The sequence below is a fragment of the Sus scrofa genome, chromosome 14 (assembly GCF_054392235.1).
Source record: "Sus scrofa isolate SSC_HxYL_T2T_F1_AM1 chromosome 14, Sscrofa_HxYL_maternal_Yorkshire_Landrace_v2.0, whole genome shotgun sequence".
In the NCBI taxonomy this organism is placed as follows: domain Eukaryota; kingdom Metazoa; phylum Chordata; class Mammalia; order Artiodactyla; family Suidae; genus Sus; species Sus scrofa.
In genome coordinates, this window is record NC_139396.1 from 27,970,078 (window position 1) to 27,992,974 (window position 22,897).

At 58.9% G+C, this 22,897-nt stretch overlaps 2 protein-coding genes across 14 annotated transcripts in view; both read left to right on the forward strand.

Annotated features, from left to right (window-relative positions):
• SORBS3 (sorbin and SH3 domain containing 3) overlaps positions 1-5,208 on the forward strand; it is a 28,252-nt gene extending 23,044 nt beyond the window's left edge. For all 8 annotated transcript variants that reach the window (XR_014828282.1, XR_014828284.1, XR_014828283.1 and 5 more), the window contains 4 exons: positions 661-969; positions 1,608-1,711; positions 2,798-2,904; positions 4,386-5,208. Coding sequence is in view for 5 of the 8 variants with exons in the window: in XM_021073000.2 (XP_020928659.2) it covers positions 661-969; positions 1,608-1,711; positions 2,798-2,904; positions 4,386-4,447 (582 nt within the window). In the remaining 3 variants the exon portion in view is untranslated. The remainder of the gene's footprint in view (positions 1-660; positions 970-1,607; positions 1,712-2,797; positions 2,905-4,385) is intronic.
• Positions 5,209-8,162: 2,954 nt separating this feature from the next.
• On the forward strand, positions 8,163-22,636 carry PDLIM2 (PDZ and LIM domain 2). Of its 6 annotated transcripts, none has more exons than XM_084997619.1 (10): positions 8,163-8,380; positions 10,303-10,397; positions 11,135-11,286; positions 13,426-13,495; positions 13,573-13,724; positions 13,848-13,926; positions 18,457-18,530; positions 18,774-18,919; positions 20,481-20,598; positions 22,044-22,636. In XM_084997619.1, exons 2-10 carry the CDS (start codon positions 10,305-10,307, stop codon positions 22,219-22,221), a joined length of 1,062 nt encoding a protein of 353 aa, XP_084853745.1. In that variant the 5' UTR covers positions 8,163-8,380; positions 10,303-10,304; the 3' UTR covers positions 22,222-22,636. The 6 variants fall into 6 exon arrangements, with proteins under 6 accessions (XP_084853745.1, XP_084853744.1, XP_084853747.1 ...); XM_084997618.1 differs by lacking the exon at positions 8,163-8,380 and adding an exon at positions 8,827-9,318; XM_084997621.1 differs by lacking the exon at positions 8,163-8,380 and adding an exon at positions 8,827-9,236 and having other exon boundaries at positions 13,194-13,495.
• Positions 22,637-22,897: the final 261 nt, after the last annotated feature.

Here is a 22,897-nt window from a genome sequence, read left to right on the forward strand (position 1 = left end):
TAGCTCGATGTGGGATCATTTAGTTGCCAGACCAGGGACTGAACTCAGGCTGCAGGGGTGAAAGCACCGAGTCCTAACCACTAGACCATCAGTCCTAATCACTAGACCCTGTACTGGATTGCTGTTAAAACATACATATATTTTTACTACAGATCATGGTCCAGGAAGCTTGAAAAATGTTGTCCTAGAAAGCAGGGAACTGACCTCCCTTGGTTGATTTGGGGGACAGAAGCCGTGAATGACCCTAATAAATGGTTTCCCAGAAGAGCTGGCCCAGGGAGAAGGGGGATAGAGGTGGTTGGATTTGGCAGGGGTGTGGAGGGGGGGAGACCAGCCTTCCCAGGGCATCCGTCAGCATGCAGCCTTGAGGACATGCCAGCTGCTCTCAGGGAATTTATTTTTTGATGCAGTGGTGATAGGATCCCCCAGGGCAGAGGCAGGGAAGGGCCAGTCATGGCACTGGTGGCTGGTGCCCGCCTAGAGCTTCTTACCAGCCTGTTGTTGAGCTGTGTGACCTCTGCATAGCCTGCTGACCCTCTCCCAGCCCGATCCCTCTAAGCAGGATGTTAGGTTTAAAGGAGACCCCCCCCCCAGGTCGGCACCCTCTGTTGTGTCGTGCCCAGAGAGCTCTGCAGACACTAACTCCCTCTCTGCCACCAGGGGGAGCGCATCTGCCTGATCCGCAAGGTGAATGAGCACTGGTACGAGGGCCGTATCTCCGGCACCGGACGCCAGGGCATCTTCCCTGCCAGCTACGTGCAGGTGAGCCGGGAGCCCCGGCTCCGGCTCTGCGAAGATGGCCCCCAGCTGCCTGCGTCCCCCCGCCTGAATGCCACCCGCCTGGCCCATCACCACAGCTCCCCGTTAACGCCGCACAGCCCAGCTGACCCCACCGACTGGGGTGGCCGGACCTCCCCCCGCCGCACTGGCTTCTCCTTCCCTGCCCAGGAGCCCAGACCCCAGACTCAGGTACGATGTCCTGCCTCAGACAACAGAGCTGAGCCTTGCTGCCAACACTGTATCCTCCATTCCTAAGACTCTGAGCTTCAGAGTCCCTCCCAGACTGCCAAGGACAGTTTAGTGGGATGACTGAGCAGAACCTTGTGCTGCAGCCCAGGCAGGCGGGGCTCTCTGGGGGGGACCCCAAAGCCAGTCCAGGCCTCCCGACTTTCCAGAATCCACTCTTGGGATTTACCTGCATCTGCCTCTAGGACAGTGTGTGCCCAGAGTTAGGGGTCTGCCACGTACCTGCTGTAGGACCTTGGGCCAATGAATTACCCTCTCTGAATTTGGGTTCCCTCCCCTGTAGAGGGGGGTTAGGCATTCCCGCTGCAGAGGGCAGTTGGCAGATGGTAGCTGGAGGGTCAATGATAGTCAGTGGTCGTCATGGTGACACAGGCCCCAGGAGAGCGCGTCCACCCCTGCGTGCCTCCATTCACTCAGCAAACAGTTATGGGCAGACCCGGCCAGCGCGCAGGACTCCTCTTGCCGTGGGGTGGTAAGCTAGGACGAGGCAGCCTGGGAGGCTGCTCCCAGTGAAGTGGGTGGGCCCGTTCCCTCCTCCTCCCTCATGCTTGCCTGTCTGCCTTCCCTCCTGTGGACCGCAGAGTCTCAGCACCCCTGGGTCAGCTCTGTCCCATCCCGGAGTCTCCAGCCGTCCCCTGGACCAGGGGACCTCTTCCCTCAACACCACTCAGATACACTGGACCCCGTGAGTACCCTCTGGGGTGCTTGATCAGGGGTGGGGGGCTTCCTGGAAGGCAGTGCTGAGCACATGGACCCCACCCACCCACCCTTCCCCCACAGGGTGGATTTGGTAAATTTCTACCAAGGAGTGCTTGTCCTTTTAGGGCTAATGGGTGATTTTGGGAGGGACGCTTGTCTGCAGTGTTCCTGACCTGTCCCTGCCAGCCCTGAGCCTTAAAGCAATTTTCTCACACTGGGCCCCTCGGCCTCTGTCTCCTCACTGGGTTTCCAGCCCTGAGGTTAGCACGTGTGTGCGCAAAGTGTGGGAACTGGTAGGACAGATTTGAAGGCACTGGGAGCTCAAAGGAGGTGGGGTTTGGGCGATAAGGGGCTTAGAGGGCAGACAGCAGGCCTAGGGAACGATGTGCTAAAGCCAGACACAGTCATCATCCCGGGAGGAGGCGGGGGGCAGAGGCTAATGGGAGCATGGAGGGACTCTGGGAAATCCAGAGGATGTAGCAACCTCGGTTTTATTAATTTACTTATTTTTTGCTTTTTAGGGCCGCACCGGCAGCATATGGAGGTTCCCAGGCTAGGGGTGCAATCGGAGCTGTACTGCTGACCTATGCCACAGCCACAGCAATGCCAGATCCGAGCCGCATCTGGGACCTACACCACAGCATGCTGGAACCGTAACCCACTGAATGAGGCCAGGGATCCAGTCTGTAACCTCATGGTTCCTAGCTGGATTCATTTCCACTGTGCCACAACAGCAACTCCAACTTTGGTCTTATTTGTATTTTTATTTTTAGGGCTGCATATGGAAGTTCCCAGGCTAGGGATCAATTTGGAGCTACTGCTGCCGCCCTACACCACAGCCACAGCAATGTGAAATGGGAGTCGCATCTGCAACCTAAACCACAGCTCAGGGCAACGCCGGATCCTTAACCCACTGAGTGAGGCCAGGGATTGAACTTACATGCTCATGGATACTAGTCAGATTCTTAATCCACTGAGTCACGATGGGAACTCCATAACCTTGGTTTTATTCAGGCCTGGTCTGAAGAAGGGGCGAGGGCTCTGGTGGTTGCTATGATGATGTTTCCTGCAGGTACCGGGCGATGTACCAGTACAGGCCCCAGAACGAGGATGAGCTGGAGCTGCGGGAGGGGGACCGGGTGGATGTCATGCAGCAGTGTGACGATGGCTGGTTTGTGGGTACGTGGGCCTGGTGGGTAGGCTGGGGGCAGGTATATCTCAGGGTTCTAGGTGGATGGGTTGGGGGGCAGGCCAGAAGGGGTATCTCAGGATTCTGGGGGAATGTGGGTGCCTGCCAGTGCTAGTTCAGCAAAGGTTCTCGAGCTGACCAGCCCTCACCTACTTCCAGCCTGGCGCTGGCTGCTTCCCTAAAGCCAGCGCTTTTGTCATCTGCCTTCATTCTCTGAATAGGGGCGAGGCCTGGGAAGAAACCAGAGAAGCTCAGGGTCACTGATGAAGTCAGTTGGACTCAGGGCAGTGGACTTCCCGACCCCCAGGCCTCTACTTCTGGGGCCTGGACCTTCCAAGACCTCTGTCTCCTGAGACACTAAGCTCCTGATGGAAAGGACCATGTCTCACGCCTGTGTATCCCCTGCTCCCTTCTCTACCCCCAAAAGGAGACAGCAAAGAAAGATCCCAGCCCTCAAGGCTGGCCGAAGAGCAGCTCAGGCAAAGGACTAAAGCAGGAAGCCCTAGGTTGGCCTTGGCCTGGTTTAAGGTGACCAACCCAGCAGGCTTCACATGGCCCTTTTTCCCAGAGTGGGCAAGCCATGTCCATGCCTCCGCTTCAGAGGACAGGGCTGTCCTCGGATAGCAGTGGACATCCAGAAGCTCCCGCTCCTCACGCCGCAGGGCCTGAAGGGCTTGGAGGGCTTCTTGGGCAGGAGTGGCCATAGGGGTGGTCCCTTGACCTGGCAGCCCACCCTTTCTCATCTGAATCCCAGCACCTCACGACTGACCAAGCTTCAGACACACCTGGAAGAAGTAGGGGAGCTAGGCCTCTCAGAACAGGGGAAGGAGTTGGGGAGGCAGAGAGGAGAAAGAAGGCAGTTCAGGCAGCAGAAGGGAGGTGACGCCTGGGGGCGAGATGGGCCTGGGCTGCTCAGAAAGAAGCCAGGATGGCCACCTGCAGAGAAAAGAAGCCCTAGGGCTTTACTTTCATTTTATATTCCTGTATCTTCTAGCCTTTCCTCTGCCACCCCAGGACACAGGTTTCTTTGGGGTCGTGGCAGACAGGGAAGCCTCTGCCTAAGCAGCTGAGTGTTTTGGGAGTATCATTCAGCCTGCTCTTAGGCCTTACCTGCCTCACCTCTAAAATGAGGAAGTCATACCAGACCAGTGAGATTCCTCCCGATTTAAGTTCTATGATTCATCCTCCTGCTTTCTTGCTTTCCTGAGGACGGGTGGGGTTGTTCAGTGCTGTGTGCAAAGTTATACACAGATGTTGAGTGCTCAGATTAGCCCATCATTATCGAAATCCGACATGTGGTTTGGCCCCTCCAAGCTTCTGCCACTAGGGGCAGGAGTGAGGCAAAGCAAATCCTCCCGCCCCGGGACCGGGACTCCACCTGCAGTTCTGGACACTGCCAGCAGAGGGCGGGACTCTCGCCTCCACATCTCGGTTTAAAAAAAAGTGGGGAATGCTGTCTTTCCTCTTTCAGGTGTCTCCCGGAGGACTCAGAAATTTGGGACATTCCCTGGAAATTACGTAGCCCCGGTGTGAGTGGTCTCCGTGGCAACACAGAGCCCAGCCAGGATGGGGCGGGGAGCAGTAGCACTTATGGGAGGGAGAGAGGACCCCTCTCTCCCACATCCTCCTCCCCCAGGACCTGAGCTGCTGGCATCTGCTGACAACCCCGGCAGCCTTTCCCGCGGAACCTCCCTCAAAGCCCCCTGGACTGATTCCCACCCACCACTCACACGCATTCCTCTAACAGCCGTTTTATTTCCTGCCCTACCCCACTCCCCAAATATAGAGGTCTGCTTTGAAGTGGAAACTGTTTCCCGGCCTTATTGAGACCAGACCCCCCTCACCCCACCCTGCTATGGCGTTTCCTCTAACAGGGATCGGCTCCCAGCTTCACCCCCGTGGGGTTCCTCTAACAAGGACCAGCTTCCTAACCAAAGGCCGCCTGTGCCCAGAGGGGATTCCTCCCCTTTCTCTCCAGCTTGCCTGCTGCAGTCCCCTTTGCCTTCCTGCCTCCAGCTGAGCCTGGGAGCGAAGTGGGGGATGGATGCAGCACTTTCTCAGCATTGGAGGCTTCCGGGCAAGAGGTCTTGCCCCAAGGCCCCTTCTTCCCTGGGCCTGGGCTGTGCTTATTGTCTTGCTGCTGTTGTGCCCAGGAAGGGTGGGGCCTCCAAGGACTGGCCTGTCCCAAATGTTTTCCAGGGTGGCTGATGTGTGCTGTCCTCCTGCCTGTCCAGCTCCCCCCAACCCCCAAGTCCCCTCTGGAAGAGAATGTAAAATAAATCTGGCTACAGAGACCTTGCTTCCTGTCCTTTCCCTTGGGGGTGGGAGAGGAGGACTCCTGTTTAGGATTATGGGAATTCTTTCTGCAGTAGGCTGGGCTGGGAATCAGGTGGGAGAGTGTGTGAGTGTGTGTGTGCGCGCGTAAGGGGAGGCTGGAAGAGCACCATTATTATCTCTGAAGATTTCAGCCCTTAGGTCTCAGGCAGGATTGGGCAGCCGAGAGGACTGGGCAGCTTCTGGCAGGCAGTGCTGAGAGAACTAACGTCACAGGGACCAGGGTAAAGCGTGACTGTGGGGAGAAACCAGAGATGGGAGCTGAATGTGGCCTTGTTTGTGGGCTGTTTGGTTCTGGAACTGCTGTGGGGTTGCTGAACTGGATGACATTTCTCTTTGTTCTGTTCCTAATGTTTTCCTTCTGTGAGCTCCACTTACACACCAAAGCTCTCGTGTGTGTGTGTATTTACTTTCTTTTTGGGCTGGGTTTCTGAGCAGTCAATCGACTGCAGGAAGCTGGGAGTGGTGGGGCACAGCTAGCCAAGGCAACTCTTCTGGCTCAAGGGCAGAGTCCTGGGGCTTGGTTCCTGCGGGGCCACAGTGGTGGCACAGTCTGAGCCTGGCTGCTCTAACGAGGAAGAAAAGCTCCATCCCTTGGTCGCTGCTGGGAGGTGAGCAGGGCATAAGGTGCTACCCACATGTTAGCTGAAGTAAGCATCCCAACAGGCAGGTTATGAGTCCATTTTACAGGAGGAGAGTCTGAGGCTGAGAAATTAAGTCATCTGGGTCACACCATCATAGAATGCTGGAGTCAGTTCTGATGACTACTGCCGCCTCTGCACAGTCTACCAATGCCTGGGCAGTCCTTGTCCAGAGGCCCTGGAGAAGGAAGGTCAGGCATGAGGTCAGGGGCGGCCCCGGGCGGGGCCTCTCTGATATTCGCCCTGGCAATCCTGTCATCTAGGCCTGTCACTTAGGGCACCGCCATCCAAGGTGGGTGGGAAGAGGTAGTGGTGCCCAGTTCTGTCAGGAGAGGTGGGAGAGGCCTGAGAATGACAGGGCTGTGGCTGGTCCCTGGCAGGTTCCTTGAGCCTGGGTGTGGCCCGGGCCCCACTGGTGGTTAAAGAGGAGCTTGAAGAACAAGACCTACTCTCTCTCCTCCATGCATTGCAGTGCTCACCACAGCCTGCTGCTAAGGTGGCAGGTCCAGCCTATCCTGTGGAAGTGACCATTCTTCAGGAACCTGCTAGCCTGCTCCTGATACCCTCCTAGCTCCTCCCAGCCCGATGCCCTCAAAAGATCTAAGGGCTGAGACTTCCTTTCCTGGAGGCAGAAACCAAATCCACACCCTCTCTTTGGTGGGGCCCCAGAGCCTCTTCAGCAGGTCGCACCCTGCCTGGACATGACCCCTTCTCTGCCTTGACTCGGCACAAGGAGGGAAGAGTGAGGGGAACCAGGGCATCAGAGCCAGAAAGGACCTTAGGTCCTTGGGGATGCTCATCCCAGTGGGGTACGTGACATGCCTGGGGCCACAGAACAGTATGCCCTTCTGATCCAGGGGGTGTGTGCTGAAGTCTGCTGCCTTTGTCTTTTGTGACTGCGTGGGGCAGAAAACCTGCAGATAAGGTGTCCCCGCTGTGGCACAGTGAGCTAAGAATCCCTCCTGCAGCAGCTCAGGTTGATACCGAGGTGTGGGTTTGATCCCTGCAGGGCGCAGTGAGTTAAAGGATATAGCATTGCCACAGGTGAGGCTCAGATTCAATCCCTGGCCTGGCAATGTCCACATGCTGCAGGCGTGGCCATTAAAAAAGAAAGAGGAGAGAAAAGAAGAAAGGAAGAAGAGAGGGAGGAAGGAAAGAAGAAAATCCTGCAGATGAACCTGCAGATTTTTCTAGAGGCTATCCAAGTCTGAGCACAAAGGGGCAAAACTGAGTACCTGCCGCAAATTGGTGAGGTGGGAATGAGTGGCGAGGAAAGGGAAATTAATCCATTCATTCAAACAATATCCTTTCAACGAAATTTAATTGAATGCCTGCTGTGGGCCAGGCCCTGTGCTAGGCTCTAGCAATGGAGCAATGAACCAGACTAGAACCCACCCTGCCCTCCAAGGAAGCACAGCACAGATTTACACCAGGGATGGGAGGGGTGGAGGGGATGGGAAGCAATGCATACAGCAAGAGGGAAAGCTATGCATCATGCCCAGTTTACACAAGGGAAACTGAGGCCCAGAGGGGCTGAGGAACTTGCCTGGGGTCACACAGCCAGGAAGAGGCAGAGCTGGTGTTTGAGGCTAGGTCTGTGTTCTCCCCAGGCAGTGCCTGCCCTAACTGCAGCTTCCTGCTCCCTTGGGGGCTTCCAGTCTAGTTGGGGAGGCAGAACAGGTGAATCAGGCAAAGAGGCCTCACCCGGAGGCCCGGGACTTGTTAGTGGGAGAGTGGCTTACACACAGGGAGGACAGAGGCTGTTGGAGGCGAGGGACAGGGGAGGTAACCGTGCTGGAGACGGGCAGGTCTGGGAGTCCAGAGATGAGACGGCATAGGTAGGCGAGAGAGGTGGTGAGGGCACTCCTTTGCAGAGGGAACCCGGAGGGAATGACTCACACCTGAGGCAGGCAAGTTACAGCTGTGCCCACAGGTGTGCTCCCCTGGAAACAGGCCAGCCTGGCGGAGGGTAAAGTCGAGGAGACCAGTGGGAGATGCGAGAGCGGCTCTGGTGGGCCCCCAGGTCCCCAGGGTGAGGGTTGCCAGGTTTGGCTCTGGGGAAAACCATTTGCCAGATGGTTCTGAGCTGGGGCCTGGGGCCTCTCCTTGGCAAGTTCTCCCCTGATCCCTAGAGTAGGGGTTCCAGGTGGTTGGCAGAGGGCTAGGCACTCGGGACGAGGGCCGGTGGTCGTTGTTGGGAGTGGCTGGCCCCGGGCAGGGCGGCAGAAAGGCTGAGTGGAAGGCAGCCAGGAACGGAAAAGGCCTCAGCCCACAAGAGTGAGGGAGGTCCCGGAGGGCGCCGTGTCACCTCTCTCCCGAGTCTCCATCTCCTCCTGGGCCTGGCTGGTCGACCTGAGTGGAGCAAGCTCGCGGCGCATCTCAAGCAGGGAAGCTCTGCGCAGCCAGAAGAACCGCAGCAGTCCGCGGCTGCCGCCCAGCGAGCGCGCCGGCCGGGCATGAAGGCGGAGGGGCGGCCCCTAGTTTGGGATTTGTGGGTGTCGGGGCTGCATCCGCGCCAGCGTCGGAGCCTGGAGTGGGCGGGGGAGTCGCGCAGACCGCAGACAGACCCGGCCGGCCCGTCCCCTCCCCCGCCCGGCCCCAGGCTGGGGGTAGAGGAGCTTAGGGCCCCTTAGGAGAAGGGGTGGGCGCGGGCGACCTGGGCGAGCTTCGGGGGCGGCAGCCTCAGCTGTCGGCGAAGTGTGGCCCGGCGCCCGTCTCCAGAACTCCTCCCTGCCCTCGGGAAGGTGGGGACACCCCGCAGCCTCTAGGGGGCTCTCGGGAGAGTATCCCCGGGCCTCGAGCCGGCGCCGGCCAGGTGGCAGTGGAGGGGCTGGGCTGCGCGGAGGAGGCGGCCTCCCCGGCCAGGGGCGGCGGCAAGGGCGGCCCCGGGATCACATGGGCGGAGGCAGGTCCCGGAGCCCCGAGCGGGCTCTCCCCAGAGTCGGACAGACCGCGGCGGCGGCGTCTCCTCGCCTCGCTCCTAGCCTTCCTTTCGCTCCCGGGCCTGGCCGCCCAGCCCGACAGGTGAGCGGGAGCCCGGGGAGCGCGCCCACCTGCGCGCCGTCCGCACCGCCGGAGACCTGCCGGGTCCGGCGCCCTCGCTGCCCTGCGCTCCCGCGGCTCGCTCGGCGCCGGGACTTCGCGAACGGCCGCTCCCCGCAGCCTCGTCTGCGGTGGGCGCCTCCCGCGAGCTGGGCTTTCTCGTCCCGGGCGCTCCTCCTCCAGCCCCTCAGCCCACGGGTGCTTTAGCTTCGGAGCTTAGAAGGCGCCAGAACTGGGCGAGCCGGGCCGACGAGCCGGGCACCTCCCGGCGGCCCCCGGCGCGGAGTCCACTGACCGGCTCAAAGGTCTGGGAATCCAAGGCATCTGCGAGCTGCCAGCGCCGACCTGGGGCCCGAGGGAGGGACAGAGACTGGGCCTGGTCAAAAGGTGAAGCCTGCCCTGCGCCCCCTCCCCAGGCCCCGAGACGCGGGCCGTGGTCCCCGAGTGCTTGAGAAATTTGGGCAGCACTTGTAGTCTGCAGGCCTCCCCAGGGGCAGCCCCAGGGTGGGTGCTGGGCAGGGTGGTGGCCCAGCTTGGCACTGCAGCTTCCTGCCTGGGTTGGCTCCTGACTCCAGAGCTCGAGGCTCAGGAAATCCTACGAGGGCCTGATCTGCAGAGACACTCCCTTACCCAGCCGAGGGGCAGTGGATGAGAGGCCCCGTGGCCCCGGCTCCCAGGCAGCATCAATCAGCTCGCCCTGCTGGCCAGTGCCCAGCGGGGTGGGTGTGCCCAGTTCGGCAGATGAGCCGGTCCTTCTTGCTGGAGCCGCTGGGAGGGCAGCAGGCCCCTGGGGGCGGTGGGAAGCCGCGTCTTGCCTACCTGGACCACATTGCCCGGGACCGCAGGCAGCGGGGGAGGCCCCTCTCCTCTGAAGACCCTGGCCCCACCTCGGCCAGCTGCCCCGCCCCCCACCAGCCAACTACTTGAAAGTCTGAGGTGGTGCCACCCCTTTCTGTGCTGTCACTTCTGTTCCTAGAGCAGGGAGGAAGTACCTTGTGCTGTCGGTTTGGGGGACAGGAAGCAAGTGCGAAGGGGACTTAGCCTTGAGGGTGGAGGAGGGGGAAAGGGAGGAAATGCTGATTTTTACCACCTGCCAGCCCTGCCTGCAAGCCCCCGTCTAGCACCCCGACAGCTGCCTCCAGGGAGCCGCTCTGCTGGAGATGGCAGAGGGGGAACTCAGAGTCTGACTTCCCAGGGTGGGGGGAAGTGAAACTGGGGCATGCGGGGCGGGAGTTAGTCACTTCCTCTACCCACCTCCACCCACCCCCAGCCCCTGACTGGCTGCTCTAGGGACCTGTCACCCCCTTCTCCTGCCACCTCACAGCATCCCTTTGGGTGGCAGGCTCCATCTCTCCATCCTTTCTCCTTCAGGTATGGCGCTGACAGTGGATGTGGTGGGGCCGGCGCCCTGGGGCTTCCGCATCTCCGGAGGCAGGGATTTCCACATGCCTATCACAGTGACCAAGGTAAGTGCTAGTTCCAGGAGATCGGGGGGTACTCCCGCTCCCCCGAAGTCAGGGTGGACACCCCCCCCGCCCCCCACCATCCACCCGCTCCTCACAGACACTTCTTTTTTGCTGTGAAGCCAGAGGCCTGCTCCTGGGATTGTTGGCCCTGGGAGGGCTGGGGCCCCATTGCCGTGGGGATGTGGTGGTCACCTCAGGAACAGGCTTCTAGGGTGGGAAGGGAAGGGGAGCTGGGCCAAGGGCAGGGCCTGCTCCTGTCTCCTTGGTCACCAACCCTGAACCTGCTGGCAGCCATTTTGGGTGGTTGCTCCAACAGGAGCCCCGCACTCTTGGCAGCTTTCCCCTGACCCAGGCCCAGGCCAGGCAGTGTTCACGCAGAGGGCCTGCGCGCGGGCAGCACCTGCATGATTTGATTTGCACGGGCAGGGCTCTCTATCCGAAAGTATTTCCAAGCACAGCTCCTGAAATTCTGCCATTACACGTTTGTTCTTAGGGAGGCCCCTTAGGATGCCAGTGCTGGGGTGGGGGCGGGGTGGGGGGCTGCCACTCCAGCTTTCGGAGGGGATTAGCTGGTTAGCTGGGTGGACACTAGTTGGCAGGGAGAGAGATATTAAAGGCGGATGCAGGCCAGCTTGGCTCAAACCAGCCCCTGCGTTTCCTGGGCAGGACCGGAAAATCCCTTCTCCTCCATCCCTACCTAAGGGTCACCTCAGACTCCCTGATCCTCATCCCTACAGGTCACCGAGCGGGGCAAGGCCGAGGCTGCCGACCTCCGGCCTGGTGACATTATTGTGGCCATCAACGGGGAGAGTGCAAAGGGCATGCTTCATGCCGAAGCCCAGAGCAAGATTCGCCAGAGCCCCTCACCCCTGAGGCTGCAGCTGGACCGGTAGGCCCTCCACCTCTGCTGGGCCTGCCAGCATTCTTCCACCAGCTCCCTGCACAGTGGCTGCCCTCAGCCCTGCCCTCCGCTCCACCTGGCCTTCCCAAGCCCTTGGGGCTCATGTGCGAGAAGGTCCCTGTCCCTGGGGCTGCAGCAGGGGGGCTGAGGGATGTCCCTGTATCCAGCTGGATGTGTGGTCATAGGCAGGGCAGGCTGGCATCAGCCACCTGGACGCCCAGGTTTAACTAGTTCCCAGGAGCGTGGGGTACAAGGCGTGGGCATGAAGTGGATTGAAGAGCGGAAAGGTGCCCCTAAGGCTGGGTGTCCAGGGCCTCTGCCTCCAAGAGGGGAGGGGAGGGCCTTTGTTTGGACCCTGAGGGGTGAGGAGTTTGAGGGCTCACGCCTTGTGGAGCCCCTCTGTCGCTCCCCATTGCCTCTCTGGGCCCTGCTGGTGAATGCCGACTCTCAGGCTTCAGCCTGGAGGCCTGACTGGGGGGGTACAGGTATCTCCCCCGGGTGGAGCCTCCCGGTGAGTCACAGGGCAGGAATGCGGGGAGATCCCCAGCCAGGAGAACCCTCTGGGCGGGCCTTGAACCTGAGTCAGGTACCTCCTGCGCCTCTGCCACCGCCCCCACCACCAATCTCTCTGCACCCCCAGGCTCCAGGCCCTCTCCTCCCCCCACCGCCCTGCAGGGCTGCAGAAGCTGGCTCCCTGACACTCTCAAGGCCCTGCCCCCTGCAGTGACTACTTCGTGCCTCTCTGGCACATGAGTGTTTGCAGGAGTGGGACCCAGAGGAGGAGGGTGGAGAGGAGCTCTTGGCATCTGGGAAGGGGACCAACATCCACCAGAAGCCCAATGGGGCGGGGGAGGGGCAGGGAGCTGCTGACACCATCACTTCCTCTCTGGTGCCTCTTAGACGGACGCCCCCACCAGGGAGGGGGGGCCTGGCTGAATACCCCCAGGCCTCCAGCTCCACGTTGGGTAGGTTAAGGATCTTCATTTCTTCTTTCTTTTGCCCAAACCTCTCCTAACCTCAGGCAGTCCCCCTCCCCCAGGAGACCTCTCAGGCACTGGAGGCCCTGTGGCAGGAAGCAGTGCTCTGGGCGGAGCCAAAGCCTGAGCTCCCTTCACTGTCCCCAGGGAGGCTGTGGCTGGTGTGCTGGTGGTGACTGAGGTTCCTGCTGACCTCTCTCCAAGTGGCCAGACATCCAGGAATGGGGTATTGGGTATAGGACAAGGCGGGCTCCTTCCTCACCCTCAGCCAGCCCCCAGCTCTCCAGGGGCCTCCTGTTTGAGGTTCTAGCTCATTCCACGGGGAGGGCTGGGATGGGGGCGGGGGTCCCTGGGGAACTGGAGATGGGGGAGCCTCGGTGATTGGAAGGGAAACTGGGCCGCCTTGTTCTCTAGGTCCTTCAGCTGCCTGCCTGGCAGGAAGGGGGCTGACACCCCCCTGTTTGATGGGGGAGAAACCTTCTGAAGGGGCAGGGAGGGAGCTACCCCAGGGTGGAGCTGGTGGAGGGGACAGGCCTCTGGGGAGAGGGGGCAGCTGGCATGGCTCTTGTTGGCCTTTAGGAATTTGGGCAACTCACACTCCCTCTCTGGGCTTCGGTTTCTCCAGGGGTGAAAGATAGAGTACTGTTTACATGCAGGCAGCAGTCCCCTGCCAAATCCATCTGCAAACAGAGGCTGAGCAGCGACAAGCTCTGCCTGAAATGCCCACCTCCCCTCCACATGAGGGAGAAAGAAAGAAAGAGAGAAAGAAAGAAAAGAAAAGAAGGAAGGATGGAAGGAAGGAAAGAAAAAGAAAGGGCGAGGCCAAGCCAGGGAGGATGGGTGATGATATGAGGAGTTTTTTAATTAAACTGAATTTATCAAACTGTTTGCTGAAATTATGTCCTTTCTACTTTTTAGTGCTGAGTTGTCCTTTCTTTTAAGAAATGCTGGTGGTCATTGATGATGGTTATTTGTTGTAAATTTGGCAAAGTTAAAACTTGGCTCCCTGTGTCCGAATGGCTTGGACATTTTACCGATCTTCAGGACCCACTGTGGGAACAGCTGGAATCTACAGCCCTGACCAGCTTGGCTGGGGCGGGGGGGGGTCCAGGACCCCGGTGACCCTGGCCTCCCTCTGTCCTCGTCTCAGGTCTCGGGCTGCCTCTCCTGGGCAGACCAATGGGGAAAGCTCCATGGAGGTGTTGGCTACTCGCTTTCAGGTAGGATGGTGCCTCCTGCTGGGAGCCCTTCGCCCTGCTCTTCCTGGCCCCGCCCTGCCAGTCCCCTCTCCCCACAGGGCTCCCGGAGGGGGCACACTGACAGCCAGTCCTCCCTGCGGTCTTCCTGCTCCAGCCAGGCTTCCCTCAGCCCCCGGCCGAGCAGCCCCTTCTCCACCCTGCCCCCAACCAGCCCGCATACTCCCGCTGGAGAGGTGGTGACCAGCCACAGGTGAGCTTGCGCTGGCCACCAGGTCCAGGCCAGCCTCTCAAAGTCTCCGTAGCTGGGTTGAGGGGGCCCCGGGTCAGCCTGGGGGCACCCAACGCACACTGTCTGTCCATCTCCCCGTTTCAGTCTCCAGAGCCTGGCACACTCCCCGGGACCCGCCACGGCTGACCACTTGTCCTACGGGGGCCGCCCCGGAAGCCGACAGGTGAGGAGACTGAGGGAAGCAGAGCGCCCCTGGTCCCCGGCGGGATGCTCCTGGTGTCCTGCTGGCGCCCCCTGTCCTGGAGAGGCCGCATTGGCTGGTCCCACCTGGGCAGCGAGGGCCTCCGTCTCCTAGCAACAGGCGCGCTCCTCTCCTGAGCTGGGAGGCCAGTGCTCTGGCAGCGGGTCACACTGGCTGCTCCGGGCCGGCCAGTCCCAGGTGGCCTTCTACCTCTTACACCCCCACTCGCCGCCGCCTCCCCCCTTCCTGTTGGCTTCCTCCCCTCTCTCGTGTTGCTCTTGGGCCAAGACCGAAATAGTTTTGCTGCTGTTGTTGGGAAGATTCCCTTTGGCTCTGGCTGCATCTCTTGAACACATTCCTCCCCATTCCAAGCCCCATGCCCGCCCCCCACTCCCAGCCCTCACCCCCCTTCCTCCTCCTCTGACTCAGCCCCCGAGAACCACCAGAGAACCACCAGCCGGACTGTGGTCCCGACTCACATTGCCCTTGGCTTCCTCCGTCTGTCCCGCCTCCCTGCCCTGCTCCCCCAGACCCCCCTCCAGGTCCCACTGTCCACTAGCGACAGCCAGCCACCCCCACCCTCCCATGGAATTTCTCCTCCCTCTGGTTGGGGAGGTGAGGAGGGAGGTGACTAAGAGTCCTGGGCTACAGCTGCTGGGGGCAGAGTTAGGGGGGGCATGTCCAGGCTTTAGGGTGAAGGGGATGAGGCCCAGCTGCTGAAATCCTACCTCCGGGTTGATTCCGCATTTTAGAAAGCAGAGCCTCTGGAAAAGGCTAGGGAGGGAGTTAGGAACTGGGGGCTCTAGAGGAGGAAGGAGCCGGGTCCTCCAGGGGCTGCGTGGTAGGGCTCTCTGGTGATGGCCGTGGACCCTCCCTGCAGCCCCCCAGGCAATGTGGGCATACAGATGTATGCCTGTGATGAGATCTGGGTCTCTAAAGAATTTAAGATGTAGTTGCAGAGATAAGATAAACACACAAAACAATTTGGGAACAATTAAGCCCCGAACAGTATGGTCTTAATTAAAAAAGCAGGAGGCGTTCTGGGAGGGGACAGCTGAGTGTGGGCTGGGGTGGCTTGAGAAGTCTTGGTCAGGAATCCTGCAGGATGTCAGAGGTAGGATGGGGCAGGTTTTAGAATAGAGCTGGGGAGCTGGGAAAGCAGTGGACCGGCGGGGCCTTCTCTGGGAGAACCCTGGGCTGACACCAGCTGGGAATGAGCTGGGTCTGCCCTGGCCTCCTTCCTCTCGGTATCTGTGACCCCGGCAAGGCAGGGAGGTGGGTGGTACAGGGAAGCTCTCAAACCAGCTGCAGCACCTTGGAACTTGTTAGAACGGCAGAGTCTCAGGCCCCAGCCTCGCCTTCTGAGAGCAGACGCCAGGGTGCCCACAGGGGTGGGGGTGGGGGCACCCATCTGAGTCCTAAGGAGCCCTGGGGTTCTGATGCTCGCTCAGACGTGGGGACCACCCATGGGGTGTAAAGAGGAGCCCTGGGCAGGGTGGCAAGGAGACCTGGGTTAGTTCCACCTCTACTGTGTCACTTTGGACGAAGCCCCCTTCCACTCTCTGGGCCTCGAGTCAGACCCGAAGCTCCGAATTCCCTTCTCTGACCCTGAGGCCCCTGGTCATTCCTTCAGCAAATATTTGTGGAGCAGCTGCTTTGTGTCAGGCACTCTTCTAGACTCTGGGGATGCACGGGTGGAAAAATAGAGAAATTCCTCACCCGGGGAAGCTTGCATTCTGGTCTACAGAGGAGGCTGTAGGACCATCGAGTCCCACTGTTCCCTCTGGGGTGTTACCTTGCACTTGAGCACCTTAATCGCTCTGAAAAGTCCTGTGAGAAAGAAAGTTTACTTTTTTTCATTCCCTAAACTTGTTTAACTGCAGCATTTCTCCTGGCTTCCCCCCTCCCCGCCACTCACTTATTCACATCCCCCAAACACGTTTTGAGAGGCATTGGTCAGAGACAGCTTTTTTTTTTTTTTTTTTTTGTCTTTTTATTTTTAAAATTTTTTTTCTTTTTGCCATTTCTAGGGCCGCTCCCGTGGCATATGGAGGTTCCCAGGCTAGGGGTCGAATCGGAGCCGTAGCCACCGGCCTACGCCAGAGCCACAGCAACGCGGGATCCGAGCCGCGTCTGCAACCTACACCACAGCTCACGGCAACGCCAGATCGTTAACCCACTGAGCAAGGGCAGGGACCAAACCCCCAACCTCATGATTCCTATTCAGATTCGTTAACCACTGCGCCACGACGGGAACTCCTTTTTTTTTTTTTTTTTTTGTCTTTTTGCTATTTCTTTGGGCCGCTCCCGCGGCATATGGAGGTTCCCAGGTTAGGGGTCGAACTGGAGCCGTAGCCACTGGCCTACGCCAGAGCCACAGCAACTCGGGATCCGAGCCATGTCTGCAACCTACACCACAGCTCACAGCAACGCCAGATCGTTAACCCACTGAGCAAGGGCAGGGACCAAACCCGCAACCTCATGGTTCCTAGTTGGATTCGTTAACCGCTGCGCCATGACGGGAACTCCCTTTTTTGTCTTTTTAAAGCTGCACTTGCAGCACATGGAGGTTCCCAGGCTAGGGGTCAAATTGGAGCTATAGCTGCTGGCCTACACCACAGCCACAAGATCCTTAACCCACTGAGCAAGGCCAGGGATCGAACCTGCATCCTCATGGATGCTAGTCAGATTCGTTTCGGCCTAGCCACGACAAGAACTCCTGAGACAGCTCTTGATAGGCAGGTGATAAGCTTTTGGGGACCTGGAGGTGAAAGATCACTTCTATGAAGGCGGTGTCCCTGCGTGACTGGGGGGGGTTCCTCTCCACCCAGGGGAGGTGGTCTGGCAGGAGGAAGGGGGCCGAGGAGCTTACGGATGAGGTGCTCCACCTCAGACTGCTGTGGCCGTGGCCTTGCCTGGCCCCTGGGACATCACCTGTCCTTGCAGAGGCCTTCTGGAAACCTCTCTGGGCAGGCAGAGGCTTTAGTGGGCAGATTGGAAGTGAAAACTGCCTCTCTCCCACTGGCTGGCATGAGCTGGGGCAGCCCTGCCTTCCCTCTGGGCTGGCCAGGGCCCCTGTGCAGGGCACATGCTGGCCTGTCCAGGACGTGAGATGGGACCTGGTTCTTGAGCACCTGGTGCTGGCCATCCTTCCTGCGGGAACAGTCTCACCAGCTGTCGGTCAGTTGACCAACCAGGCACCCAGGAGCCCAGGCATGGACTCCTGGCCCTGCCTCCCACTCCCTAGGTGGCTTAGTCCAGCCACTTTGCCCTTCTGACCCTTAGTCTTCTTACATGTTGAGGCTCAAGAGCAGAAGAATGTCGCTAGAGCAAGAGGGCCAGTGGGGTGAGGGTCTTGCCTTTTTTTTTTTTTTTTTTTTTTTTTTGTCTTTTTAGGGCTGCCCCGTGGCATATGGTGGTTCCCAGGCTAGGGGTCGAATGTGAGCTGCAGCTGCTGGCCTACGCCACAGCCGCAGCCACACCGGATTCAAGTCGCATCTGCGACCTACACCACAGCTCAAGGCAGTACTGGATCCTTAACCCACTGAGTGAGGCCAGGGATTGAACCGTCATCCTCATGGATATTAGTTGAGTTCACTGAGCCGCAACAGGAACTCCCATTTTTTTTTTTTTTTCTTTTTTGCTGTTGTTGGAAGTTCTCAGGCCAGGGATCAACCTGAGCCACAGCAGCAGCAATGCCAGGCTCTTAACCCACTGAACCACCAAGGGAACTCTTTAGACTGTTTTTTTAAGACCGAAGTTTTTGTTTTTAGCTTAAGAACGCAAGCAGTTTTTCTGCTTGATTGATCTCATAATTCACCCCCAACTGTGAATTTTAAAATTGAGGAGGAAACTGCCCTCAGCCTGGTGCACCGTGGCAGCCTGCTTGTCTCTGAGACGCTCTTTCCCCGAGAGGGACGGCACGAACTGAGCAGGGGCTCTGCTCAGGGCCCCAAATGGGCCTGGCTCCCCAAGGCTCCAGGGGCAGGACCAGACCTCCCAGGGCAGCTGACTCAGGGGAGGGCCCAGTGTGCACAGGGAGACACGACCTGCATGTGGCCCCGGCCCTGACTACAAGAGGGGTCCTGGCCCTCTGTTTCCTTTTCCCCCCTGTAAAAGGGTCAGCATACTTTCTCTCTGCTTGTTCTGCCCATCAGGCCCCCATGTGCAACATCTCTGCAAACACACCGTGTGAGGGGGCAGAAGGACACTCTTGATGGCTTTGCAACCTCATCTTCATTCTGCCTCTGGCCCAGTCCCGAGGGCTGTGCGCTCACGCTCCCAGAGCCGCAGTGCTGGCCTCCCTCCCCTTTGGGACCCAGCGAAGGCAGTTGCAGGCAGTGGTCCACGGGCAGGGTAGGGGGCTGCTGGTCACCAAGGGCCGGGGGCCCTCTGGTGTTGGGCCTGCAGAATGGCCGGGCTTAGCCGCCCAGATGGGTGTGCTGGCCCGGCCCCACGCCTGCCCGCCCGCCCTCCCACTGACTCCTCCCCTGGTGCCTCTCCCTCCTGCAGGCCGGCGACTGGGCTGTGCTGGTGCTGCCGCCACAGCCTTCCCCAGGTCCCCGTTCCTCCAGCCCCAGGCTCAGGTACCAGTGGATTTCTGAGATGGGGGGGGGGTGGATCTGGGAGGGCCTGGGAGGGGTGAGAGACAGACCGGCTTCCTGGAGAGGGCTGCGGGTCCTGGGCTGTCTAAGCCTGGTCAGCTTTCCTCTGGCCCCCTAACCCTTTTCCCCATCAGGAACTCTTTCTCTGCCCTCACACCCATCCTAACCCCCCAGCTCCCCAGAAAGGGACCCTCATTCCTGGCTGCTTCTCTCCCATCCCCCCAGCGTGGCCTCGGAAGGGGAAAGCCACCTCCTGAGAGAGGACTCCGAAGTCTTCAAGATGCTGCAAGAAAATCGGGAGGCCCGGGTGGCCCCCCGGCAGTCCAGCTCCTTTCGGCTTTTGCAGGAAGCCCTGGAGGCTGAGGAGAGAGGTGAGACCCAGGGGATGCCGGAGGGGAGGGACGCCCCCCCATACCCCGGCCCCCTGACTGGGCATGTTATTAAATTGGTATTTAAGTGCCCCTCAGAGCAGGCACTGACCTGTGTCAGCCAGAGCCCCCGCACTAAAGGAGCTTACGGTCCAGGAGGGGTTACCAGGGGTGCTGGCTGGGATGACGAGAATGCCAAGGGAGCAATAAAGTTGGTGGTGGGCTTGGATCTCCAGGGAGGGTGTCATGGAGGAAGAAGGGTTTGACTTGGCCTTTGAAGAGAGATGAAAGAAAGATTTAACAAATGGCCTTAAGGTGATGTCGGAGCAGTGTGGAAGTGGAGGCAGAAGCCAGAGGGCAGTGGGCCTGTCCCATGTCCTGCATGGAGGGTGGCCATGGAGGTGAAGTCCTGGCTGTGAAGCCTCGCACACCAGGCTGAGGGGTGTCCCAACCCAGGAGGACTGGTTAAATAACGCCAGACAGTGTGTGAGGTGCCGAAGTGAGCCACAGTGGTACAGACTTTCACCAGCCCTCCAGCTGTTCACTCGACAGGCGTTTAGTGACCCGTCTGATGGCCCAGACATGTGCCATGTGGCAGTTGAAGGCAGTCAGGACCCACATCTGCCCCCAAGGAGCTCTGTTTATTGGGCAGACTGGCTGCCCAGCTCCCAAGAAAGTAGATGGTGCTGCAGGAGAGTGTGTGTGTGTGTGTGTGTGTGTGTGTGTGTGTGTGTGTGTGTGTGTGTGTGTGTGTGTTTGTGTGTGTGTGTGTGTGTGTGTTGAGGGCATTGACCTCACCCAGGGGAGAGATGAAGAGGCCGGCCTGGGCAGTGGTGCAGGGAGGGAGAGGATGGCACAGGTATTTGATGGACAGACTCATCCGTACCTGGTGGCTGGTTCAACTCTGAAGTTTCGCTCCTGAGGGTGTTCAGAGAGGGCAAGGAGAAGGGGGGAAGGTTTGGAGCAAATCCTGTCCATCAGGACCTAGAGGCCTCAGCAGGCCTGGGAATGGGGCACAGGGAGGGGCGGTGGGTGAAGGCAGTGCAGACGGTGACTTTACCCCTGCAGTCTCGGGGTGTCCTGGGGGTCACTTCTGCCCGACAGCATGTGGGCTTCATCTTAGCCTTGTTCCAAGGCTCAGGCACAGTCATGCCCAGTAATGCCCATGAAAGCTCTCTGAGAGCTGTACAGAGGTACCATGGTGCTGTTATTATCCATCATTACCATCTCTTAATATCATCACCACTGGATTATGAGAGGAAGCGTCTGCCTGGCCTGACGTGTCAGACACAGAACAGCTCAGGCAGCCTGAGCTTGGGCTAACTCAGCCTTGAACGTGTTTCCTGCCTTTGACCAGCTTCGGCCAGGGATCTGGCACGATGGCTTCCTTCTCCCCTCACCCTCCTCACACCCACGGTTACTTTCCCGTCTGCTCCTAAGTGCGCCTTTGAGGCTAAGCCTCCTTGGAGCTGTGCTGGAAAAGGTGGGGTGGGCTGAACAAATACAGCCTGGATGCTGCTGCCACCCTGAGCTCTGATGTGTCTGTCTGTTTCCCTCCTGCCAGGTGGCACGCCTGCTTTCCTGCCCAGCCCACTGAGCCCCCAGTCCTCCCTGCCCACCTCCAGGGTGCTGGCCACCCCACCCAAGCTCCACACGTGTGAGAAGTGCAGCACCAGCATCGCGTGAGTGTTGGCGGTGCACCCTGCAGGGCAGGGCCCTGCTGCTCTCGGGAGGGGCCTGTGGGACCCTGTATGTGTGATGGGCACCTCAGGTGTTATTTCAGCCTTCTTAAGATGCCTGTGCTGGCTTCTTCCTGCTGCATCATCTCCTCCTGGATTTCTTCAGCCCCTCCCCAGAGGAGGAAGAAATGCTATTGCTTTATGATTTTTCTCCTAAAATCCCAAAGCCTCTGGAGATCTGCCTCTGGGTGAGGTGCCTCCTTCTGGAAAATGTTGCTTGTACCCCCTCCCCCTCTCCCTTTGGAATGGGATGAATTTTTCCAGAGGTAGATCCAGTTTTCTCAGTGGGTGGCATTATAATGCAGCCACGTTCTCTAGAAAAGTGAACCCTGCCCCCAGGTAAGTTTCTTCCATGCACAAGGGCCAGGGTCAGATGAGTCATTTTAGGCAGATTGCTAGCTTCCATGGGCTTCAGGGTTTCATCGGCAGACCTGCCATGCAGGCCCAAGGAAGGGGTCCAACTTGATGGTCCCAAAGCGTAGCTCCTGGGCCCCCGAGAGGGATTGCAGGGCCTACCTCCAGAGCGTCCTCTCCAGAAGGTCCCTGGCCCCAGAACTTGCATTTCCAATTCATTCTCAGGTGAGGCAATGCTGTGGGTCCTGGCCCCTGGGGCCACACTTTGAGAACCATTGCTCCATTCTCAGTCCAGAAAACCTAGGATGGTGCTTGTCTGCCTTTGTGTGGGGGAAGAACGACTTTTTATTTATTTTATTAATTATTAGTTTCTTCTTTTTAAGGCCACATCTGCAGCACATGGAAATTCCCAGGCTAGGGGTCAAATGTGGTGTAGCTGCCGGCCTATACCACAGCCACAGCAATGTGGGATCCGAGCTGTGTCTGCGACCTACACCATAGCTCACAGCAATGCCAGATCCTTAACGCACTGATTGAGGTCAGGGATGAAACCCATATACTCATGGATACTAGCTGGATTCTTAATCTGCTGAGCCACAGTGGGAACTCCAGGAATGAGTTTTTAAAAATTGGGGTCTTGGGAGTTCCTACTGTGGTGTAACAGGATCGGCGGCATTTTGGGATCACACTGGGATATAGGTTCGATCCCCAGACCAGGCACAGTGGGTTAAGGATCTGGTGTTGCCGCAACTGCGGCTTCGACGGTGACTACGGCTTGGATCTGATTCCTAGCCTGGGAACTCCATATGCCTGGGGATGACCAAAAAAAGGGAAAAAATTGGGGTTCTGGGGGTGCGGGCTGAAGGGTTGTTAAAGTGAGATTCCTGAGGGCAGGCTTGCAGAGGCAAGTGTCTGAGGTTTGGGAGCCTTTCTGGCGCCTGACTCTCGGAATGGGAAGAGTGGCATCCTGCCTGGTGCTCTGTGTCTCTCTCTTGCCCCGCAGGCTAATGGCCGTCTATTCCCTGTCCCCACAGGAACCAGGCTGTGCGCATCCAGGAGGGGCGGTACCGCCATCCCGGCTGCTACACCTGTGCCGACTGCGGGCTGAACTTAAAGATGCGCGGGCACTTCTGGGTGGGGGACGAGCTGTACTGCGAGAAGCATGCCCGCCAGCGCTACTCCGCACCCTCCACCCTCAACTCCCAAGCCTGAGCGCCAGTTGCGTGTTCGGCACCCCTCCAACCCCGCCCCACCGCCCTCTGCTGGCACCTCCGTGCCAGGGCCCAGCCAATAGCAAGTTCCTGTGGAAAGGCCTTGCGGGGTGGGGTGGGTCCCTTTCTCCTCACTGAGTGAGGCCAGAGGCTGGGACCTGTCTGTGCTGTGGGTGAGGGCGGCCTCACCTCACCTCTGCTGGATTCTCTCGCGTCCCCCTGCTGGACAGGCTCTGCACCAAAGTCTGAAGTGGACGCTGCATTGGACATGTTTGTGCAACAGGGGTTCAGCAGGTTCGGACATGGAGATAAGCATCTAGAAGGAGAGGGGTGGGCCAGAGGCTACAGGTATTCACTGTGTAATGTTTTCGACGTATGAGCTCTATAAATATATACTATTCGGTGGACAAAGTAAAGTCGGTGCCCCTCTTTCCTCTCCTTCCCTGCCCCAGCCTCTGGGGATGAGCTTCTCCCCATATTGGGTGGAGAGTCTTTATATATATAACGTTTTCCCTTTTATCTCCCCTTCTCTCAAACCCTCACCCTACCAGATGCTTCGCCACATGACACGCCCTACTGAAGAGGCTTGCCCCTTTTAGCCATGCTCTTCCTGGACCCTTTTGTAAAGATACCTGTTTTATTGGGATGATCCCTGGTAGAGGAATGAGGTTCTCACT